The following is an 8,906-nucleotide window of genomic DNA, read 5'->3' as shown; positions in this document are numbered from 1 at the left end:
GCCATTTGAGAAGCAGAGTCAGGCCCAGCCCCAAAGCCTTCATTCTTTGTATTTTGGTGGGGCTGGGATGAGCTGTGAGGTATCATATTTCACTGTCCTGACATAATAGGATAGATAGTAGCTAATATGATAACAGGAAGAGATGAGATTTAGGTGATCTCAGGGGCTTGTTGGAGAAAATGAAATCAGGCACTGAGATGACCGTCTAATTACACAAAAATGGGACCAGCTGAAGGGGGCCCATCCACCTTCTCAGCAGGAGTGGACTTGGAAGTTCATCTTGTTCTCTTTTTAAACTTCTACAGGCTTTTCTAAAACTAATCGTGCTACATTATGAGTCACACTAACCTTCACTCTTCTTACTGGAGCAGTGAGAGAGGACACACACGGCCACCACAGCTGAGGGGTGGGAATGGAGGTGGGTAAAACTACTAGGAGCAGCCAGGATCTCAGCTCAGCTCCCTCTGGCAGGGTAACCTTTATTAACTTCTTGTTGCTGTTGTTCGAGTGCTGTGTGTGTGTGTGTGTGTGTGTGTGTGTGTGTGTGTGTGTGTGAATGTTTTGTTTTCTTCCCAGAATTTAAGTTTCCTCATTTGTATGGAGTTCAAATTGTTAGGCAGCTAGATATTAGCAGGTTTAGATGGATGGACCTCTACTTCAAAATAAGAAGCCTGTAAAACAAAGAACCCAAACTGTGAGACTGATTACAGGTCAAAAGAATTAGATCCAAGCCGTATCCAAGCCGTATCCAAGCTGTATCTCCAGCTCTAGTTACAGACCTGGTATTCTAAACTTCTTGGGAGGTCATTAATAGTTAACCAAGTTCTGTGAAATTCCTGTTTAGCAGCAGGCTTTCTGGTAGTTACCATTGTTTCCTCCTTTAAGAATCAATCCAAGTGGACCTGTCAATCACCTGGATAGGAAACCCACACCACAAGAAAAGTTGTCTGTTCAAGAGACTTCAGAAATAGGCTAAAAACTGCCAAAAATGTAGATGAGCATAATGTTCTCTTTGGCTCTTTCCCAACCGTCACCCCTTATGAGTGCGTATTGCTCTGCAATGGTCCCTTTGGCCACTGTCCATTCTCACCCCTTGAGAGGGCTCTACTTTTCTCTGTAATAAACTCCACCTAGCGTCTTGTCTGAATTATTTTAATGGAGGTCCCCAGGACCAGAGAGACATAGGGAGTCAGAGGGAGATCCCCAGGGACAAAATGTTTAAAGGCTTAAGACCTAAGAGTCACATAATAACACACACTTGCTGTTTAGAAATGTATCATTTATTTCTGAGACTCTCACATGAATTCACAAGAGTCGCAGCTGCAACGTACCCTGTCCTCCACATCTGCCTGCTAAGCATCTTGAGATAGATGCCGTACGGCTGTTGTTAACCACTGTGAGAAGACAATGCCAGTGCCAAGTGTGCCGAGCAGCCTGAAGAAGATTCAAAGTTTTGAAGTAACTATTATGCAGCAATAGATCATGAGTACAGATTTTATTTCAGTGATGCTCTTCTGTAATAAAACTCTAAAATTGGAATGGCTTTGAACTTGGGCACCAGGAAGAAGCTAGCAGGACCTTGAGGTGAATATTAGTAAAAAACTGGAACCTTGAAGAAACTGCTGGTCAGATCCAAATGGTCTTTGAGATAGCTACAGGAGAGCTTAAAGAGAAGATGCTATTGGAAACTAGGAGTGGTGTTTGTCATATAGAGACAGGAGTTTGGTGACACTGTCACCTACAGTGATGTGGAAAATAGAAAGTGTGCCTAATCAATTGGCTGTTGTAGCCAAAGTCATTTCCCGGTGTAGCGTTGACAGTACTGCCTGATATCTTCACAAATGTGAGAGGAAAGAGATCACCGGGAGGAAGAACTCTCCAAAAAAAGTACCTAGTCTGAAAATCTCCAGTTAAAGGTGGCAAATGATTCTAAAGTAAAGACATGGCTTCCAGACAAAGATAAAGTCCAGCATGATGTTGCAAACATCACTGATGGGGTGAGGGTATGGCTGAACAGTCCTTTATTTAGAACTCAAAATTGTCCATAGCGGGGATTCAGAGAGTCACTCAGACAAAAATAGGACTTCAAAGATGCCCCAGGGTGTGTGCCTCCGCAGCTTCAGTAGAGGGACAGTTTCAGTAGACATGGGTTTGTTTTGAAAAGATTTGTAGGTATGGATTCTGTGTAACAGAATAAACTGAATTATATTTATAGGAGACTTACTTTTAAAAGTATTACAAGCAAGTATAGAGAGAGTAAAACTTAAAGTGGAATTTAGAGCTCCTAGATTCTATTGTTAGAAATCAAAGTGACAATACTATACAGTTTCAAACATATATTACTTTTTCAAAAGTTAATTTATTTATTTTATGTATATAAGTCCTCTAGCTGCATGTACACCATCATGCCATCAGATCTCACTAGAGATGGTTGTGAGCTACCATGTGGTTGCTAGGAACCGAATTCAGGACCTCTGGAAGAGTAGCCAGTGCTCTTAACCACTGAGCCATCTCTCCAGCCTCTTAAACATATATTACTTTAAATGGGAAAAGAATTAAGAGTCCAACAGGCAAACTCAAGAACTGTGGAAAGTTCTTCTCACATAGGAATAGGCCTGAAAGCCCTAACCAAAGAAATTCCAACATGCATGCAACTGGGCTTAAGGATGCTGATGGACCAGTAGCCACCCAGAGCTTCCTCTCTTCCGTTGGAACAGATTGTCTGAATCCAGTTCTATTGAGCCAATCCTGCAAATGTATCTGGGAGTCCAGGAAACACTGGTGTTAAGATGGACAGAGTTATACTTGAGAAGTTTAATTTAAAACATTATGCCTGGGAGACTTACATACATCTGCAGTCAGTTTAGACGACATGACTCAGGAGTGATGGTATCATGGGAAGAGACATCTACTATGGAACAAAGTGAGAATAGTTTACCTATGGGGGAGAGACAGACTACAGTTGCCGCCAAGAAGCTCCCAAAACTCAAATCTTTATGCCCTTGGTCAGTATCTTCCCACGCTGGACAGCACAATAGTATCTCTATGACCAACAGACTATGTCGAAAGTAACAATAGATGCCTTAGGTTATAAAAGATATTATGTCTTCCACCATGTTCTCTCTTGCTTTGGGGGAAATTCAGCTTTCTTAATAGGACAGTCAAACAGTCCTATAAAAAGTAGTGCAGCCTCCTTTCAATGGCCATGTGAGCGAGCTTACTTGCAAGCAAATATGACATTTGCAGATTAGCCTTTAAATGCCTGTAGTACTGATGATATCCTTGCTTACATTTCTAAGCCTGAGCCACTCACAGGTAAGCCACTCCAGGATTCCTTACTCATGGAGATTAAGTGAGACAACAGATGTCTGTTATCTCAAGGTTCTACATTTTAAGGTAATTTTCCATGAAGTAATAGGTTAGTATGACAAGGCTATCTCTAGATAGTTCCCGAAGACTACTAAGCTTGGAGAACTGGCTGGTTCTACTTTCACTGGAGAGAAGTAGAGAAGCTCATCTGACCGAATCCACTAACTAGTCACCAGAACTTTACTAAGTCCCTTTTTAATACTTCATTTACTCTTCCTGGAAGACTCTCTCCACAGAAGGTTCAAAGACGGATTGTGAAGTATCACATATTGAATTTCACAGCATCATGTTTTGTTAGGTTGAAATTAAAAAGAACCAAGGACAATAATGATAACAACATGTTGTCACTTCCTCCTGTTAAAAACTCTAGGATCTAAAAATGTCTTTTTGCCAGGGGGCTGTGGTACTAAGTATTGAACCCCGGGCCTCTTACGTGCTAAATAAGTACTCTACCACTGAGCTATACTTTCTACAATTTTTCTTAATTTTGTTTTGAGACAGTGTCTTATTAAGTTGTCCAGGTGGGACTCAAATATGCAGTTCTCCTGCCTCAGCCTTCCAGGCAGCTGGAACTAAAGGTGTATGCCTCCATGCACAGTCAAAAATACTTTTTAAAATGTATTTTCATTTCAAAGATTTTGTAATTACCATGGCATTGTGTTCCTAAAGCCTAAACAGTTTTATTTTCATCTGGGAGAGGGAAACAGAAAGAACCAAGCAACAAACACCACTCACAGAACTACTGATGCTTAAGCTTGAATTGGCATTGGCCAATTTCTTTCTCCAGAGCAGTGTATCAATCTTTGTTTTGAATGAAAACATAGAAGTAATTTCTAGAGAGATGAACTAAAGGAAAACGAAAATGTGCACAGAATTTAATTGGAACAAAACAAATCTATTTTTTCCCCAACATTCTATAGAATTGTTCTGAGGTTAAAAACAAACAAACAAAAACAAAATCTCCAAAGCTGGGCGGTGGTGGTGCATGCCTTTAATTCCAGCACTAGGGAGGCAGAGCTGGGAGGATCTCTGAGTTCAAGGCCAGCCTGGGCTACAGGGTGAGATCCAGGACAGGCATCAAAACTACACAGAGAAACCCTGTCTGGAAAACAAAAAAACAAAACAAAACAAAAAGAAACCACACACAAAATCTCCAAACCTTCTAAAAATATATGTTTAACAACAGCTGCACGGAGACTAAACATACGCTATCTTAAGGGACATCAAACATTATTTTGTGGAGATCTGGAAATCCCAGCATTCTTATCTAAAGAAAACAGAGGCCACCTACCTCCCTCTCCTTCCTTCCCTCCCTGCCCCCACTCCTTTCAAAGATAGGCTCTATGTAGCCCTGGCTGTCCTGGAACTTCCCCTCCCCCCATGTAGACGGTGCTAGCCTCAACACTAGCCCCAAACTCAGAGATTCGCTGGTCTCTGCCTCCCAAGTGCCTGGATTAAAAGCGTGCATCACATGCCCACCTACCTTCCATTCTTCTAACCCACTTCTCTGCCCCACTAGGTCAAAATGTCCCTTTTCCTCTCTCAAACATATATATATTATATATATATATATATATATATATATATATATATATATATATTTTTTTTTTTTTTTCTGTTACTAGAGAGACAACCATGGAGGGTAGAGACGGAGAAGTCTACATTTCCAGCAGTCCGCCAAAAATGTCTTACATGCTTAAGATACAGAATGATCTTCAAAGGGTCATTGTCAGGCACTAACTACAATTTGTGCTAAAAATAATAATTAAATCTTAGTGATCACCACAGTGCAAACTCCTTTACATTTAATCCACAAATCCCCATGAAGTAGATATTATCATTATTTCTATTTTACACATTTTTTGTTTGTTTCTTTTTAAAGCAGAAAACCAGAAAGGTGAATAAATTTGTTCATGATTACAAAACTAAGTGGTGACCTTAGGATTTAGGGATTTTTGTGAATAAAGTTCTAAAACAAGTCTTGAAAACACCACATAAAGATCCAGCACAGTCTAGGGCATTTTGCTTAACGGGTAACAGCTCCTTTCCATTTTCTTGGAGCCGGGTCTGAATCTAGGGGGACCCCTTAGTAACTGGGAGCTGGAATCTCACTTCATAAATACGGTCTCCCTGCACCTCCCTTCACCTGACACAGCTACCACCCAGCCATTGTGAGTCCCTAGGAGACTGGAATGCAAATAGACTCTGCAAACACCACGATGCGTAGTATTGCTTTGGACCGAAAATGTTGCCTGTTTGCTCAGCCTGACTCTGAGGCTCCCGGAGCCTAGGAGAAGAAACACCGCACTTTGGGGGGCCGTGTGGAAATCCCAGGAGAGCAGGCTCAGTCTGGTAAACAGCCTTGGGCCTTAGCCCCCTTGCAGAATCCTAGGACTGTAATGGGGGCGGGGACGGGTTGACACTCGAGTCGAGTGACATAAGTCCGCAGGCTAGTGGTTTTCGGTCAGGTTGACACCTCCAGGGAGGGCGTGGGGAAGGCGGGGCCCACCGCCTTCGGCTCAGTGAAGGGGAGAGACTGCGTTGGAGCTTCTCCTTCCGGCGGGGATGCTCGGCCCCGCGGGAAAACGCCGAAAAGGGCTCTTGCCGCTTTAAGTGACTCAGGAAGTGAAAGGAGGCCGCTGACGGCGAGGGGCAAGTGGAACCGGGGCGGCGCGGGCCCGCGGCGGCCGCGATCTTGCCGGGCAACGGAGGCTGAGCTGCGCGGCGCGGGGGCCGACGGGGCGCGGGCAGCCCAGCCGGAAGTGGCGCGTGAGGGACGCGGCGCAGCGCGGCGCGCAGCGGAGAGGCCGAGCGGGCGCCGGGCCCAGCGCTGTCGGCTGGCCGGCCCCAAGGCCTCAGCTGTCCAGAGGCGGCGCGGCGCGGCGCGGGGCGGCCCAGCGGGGCGGTCGGGCGGTCGGGCGGGCGGTCGGTCGGTCCCCGGGGGAGGCGGGCCTGCGTGAGGAGGCTCCGCGGTGAAGGCGGAGAGCACGTCAGCCGCTAGGCCTCGGCCGCGTCCCTGCAGCCACATGGCCTCCGGAGTGGGCGCGGCCTGCGAGGAGCTGCCTCCCGACGGCACGTGTGACGAGTGCGAGCCCGACGAGGCGCCCGGGGCGGAGGAGGTGTGCCGCGACTGCGGCTTCTGCTACTGCCGCCGCCACGCCGACGCGCACCGCCAGAAGTTCCTCAGCCACCGCCTGGCCGAGTACGTCCATGGCGCCCAGGCCTGGGCCCCGCCAGCCCGCGAGGACGACGCGGGCCCCGAAGACGACGACGTCGTCGTCGAGGCCACAGGGGAGCCCGAGGGAGAGGTAGAGAGCGAGGTGGGCGAGGAGGAGAGCGAGTCCGAGGAAGAAGAAGAGAGCGGTGAGTCGGAAGAGGAGAGCGAGACCGAGGAAGACAGTGAGGATGAGAGCGAGGAGGAGAGCGAGGAGGACAGCGAGGAGGAGGAGATGGAGGATGACCAGGAGAGCGAGGCGGAGGAAGACAACCAAGAAGGAGAATCCGAGGCGGAAGGAGAAACTGAGGCAGAAAGCGAATTTGACCCCGAAATAGAGATGGAGGCGGAGAGAGTGGCCAAGAGGAAGTGTCCGGACCATGGGCTGGATTTGAGCACCTACTGCCAGGAAGACAGGCAGCTCATCTGTGTCCTGTGTCCAGTCATTGGGGCTCACCGGGGCCACCAGCTGTCCACACTAGATGAGGCCTTCGAAGAACTGAGAGTGAGTATGGGCATTCAGAGCATATGTCTCGGGGGACCAGGACCCCCGCTTCAACTCAGATAGCGTAGCTGTGACCACATTCATTTTCATGTCTCTCTCTCAAAACAAAACAAAACGAGCCACTTGGTTGGGAAGCAGTGCCTACTCCTACCATTTTGGTTGAAATTGTCAAGTTGTCGATGCTCATCTGAGAAAATACAAGTACACAGAAAATCTTGGGTATAATTGCTAAAAATTTGCAAATCACTTCTCCTTGGATCCCAGATAGAGCATTCCTTGAGAATTTTGACGCCATGTAGGCCAATTTTCACATCATCACCCTTGTTAGGATCCGTGTTTTGACTTAGGGCTCTTGTTATGGCAACTCTGCCCACCTGAAAATGTGAGAAACCATGATTTTTGACAAAACCAAGTAGCCAGTTCTTGTAGTGAAAAGACTCCGAAAGTGATGATATAGACGATGACTTGGTGTGTGCCTTGAGTTTCCCTAGGCGCTTCGTTTTCAGACTTAGTAGGAAGGTGTGTAGCTGGAAGGCTACATTGGTGCGGGACAGAGGTTTTCATGGCCACTGTCTAGACTTGGATATATTATCTTGGACCTGTTTTTGGTCAGCAGTAGACATTTAGTAAATATTTGTTGACTACATTTGGGTTGCCTTTTATGTATACAGTGGATGGCTATGATCAATAAGAGAACAGTTTTTCTGTGTGCTGGAAGTGGTGCGAGTTGGTAAATGTCGTATTATGGCTGTGTTTCCCTCAACAGTCTTACAACCACTGGTCTCAGATTAACTAATACTTTGATAGTGAAAATACTTTGTATTGATATTTCCCTTATTCCTATTTTTATTGTAAAATACACATTCAGAAGTGTACAAAATGTGCAGTCTAGCAAATAACTACAAAGCAAATACTTGGGAGAGCTCCACCCAGATCAGAAATAGAACATTATTACTAATAGTGACATTCTTCATACCTCTTTCCTGTGTCTTCTTTTGGTAACCATTTTCCTGACTTTTGAGCTAATACTTTTCTTGGTTATCTTTATGTGTTACAGCATTTTTGTGCATTTTTAAACTTGAAATGTATTGTAATGCAGTATTTTGAATTTGATTCAGTTTTTAAAAGACATTTGTGAGATTCATCCATTTACTGGCTGCGATGTATTTTTCATTGAATTGTATTGTGTATTGAATTCCATTTTATGGATATGCCACAAGTTACCATATACATGAACATTTGACTTGTTTCCAGATTCTGGAATTTCTAGCTGTTACAACTAATGCAGGTGTAACAGGTGCATGTCTGTAATTCCAGCATTCCAGAGGTGGATGCAGGAGGATCAGGGTTCAGTGTCAATCTCAAGTCCATAGTGAGTTTGGAAAATCCTGTCTCAAAAACAAAATGACATATCCCCTCAAAAAATAGTGCAGGTACAGGCATTCTTGGTCATGCCTCCTGATAGCCATTTCCTATATTTAAGTGGAAATAGCACCCAGTGTTACCATCTGTTTTCCAAGAGGTTGTTCTAGTTTGCATAATTATGAAAACATTTCCTGTTGCCCTGAGTCTTCACCACCACTTGGTAGTAACAGTATTTTTAATTTTCCCCAGTGTGGTGATTATGTAATGAATGGTGTCATATTATGGTTGTAATTGCAGTCCTTTGGTTTCTGAGTATCTTGTGTATTTCCTCTTTTGTGATGTACTGTCAGATCAAAAGAGAAAACTCAGGAGTAGATTATCTTTTTCCTCATCAACTTATGTGTGTGTACACACATGTACCTCTGTGTGTGTGTGTGTGTGTGTGTGTGTGTA

The 8,906-nt window shown here is 44.9% G+C and overlaps 1 protein-coding gene across 1 annotated transcript in view; it reads left to right on the top strand.

The window, feature by feature from the left end:
* Positions 1-6,306: 6,306 nt before the first annotated feature.
* Positions 6,307-8,906, top strand: part of Trim44 (tripartite motif containing 44) — a 107,624-nt gene continuing 105,024 nt past the window's right edge. The window contains exon 1 of the mRNA XM_059261005.1: positions 6,307-7,088. Within this exon, the coding sequence (XP_059116988.1) occupies positions 6,396-7,088 (693 nt within the window). The 5' untranslated portion in view covers positions 6,307-6,395. The remainder of the gene's footprint in view (positions 7,089-8,906) is intronic.

Source organism: Peromyscus eremicus, chromosome 4, assembly GCF_949786415.1.
Source record: "Peromyscus eremicus chromosome 4, PerEre_H2_v1, whole genome shotgun sequence".
Taxonomy (NCBI): domain Eukaryota; kingdom Metazoa; phylum Chordata; class Mammalia; order Rodentia; family Cricetidae; genus Peromyscus; species Peromyscus eremicus.
This window is presented reverse-complemented; position numbering and strand designations above follow the sequence as displayed.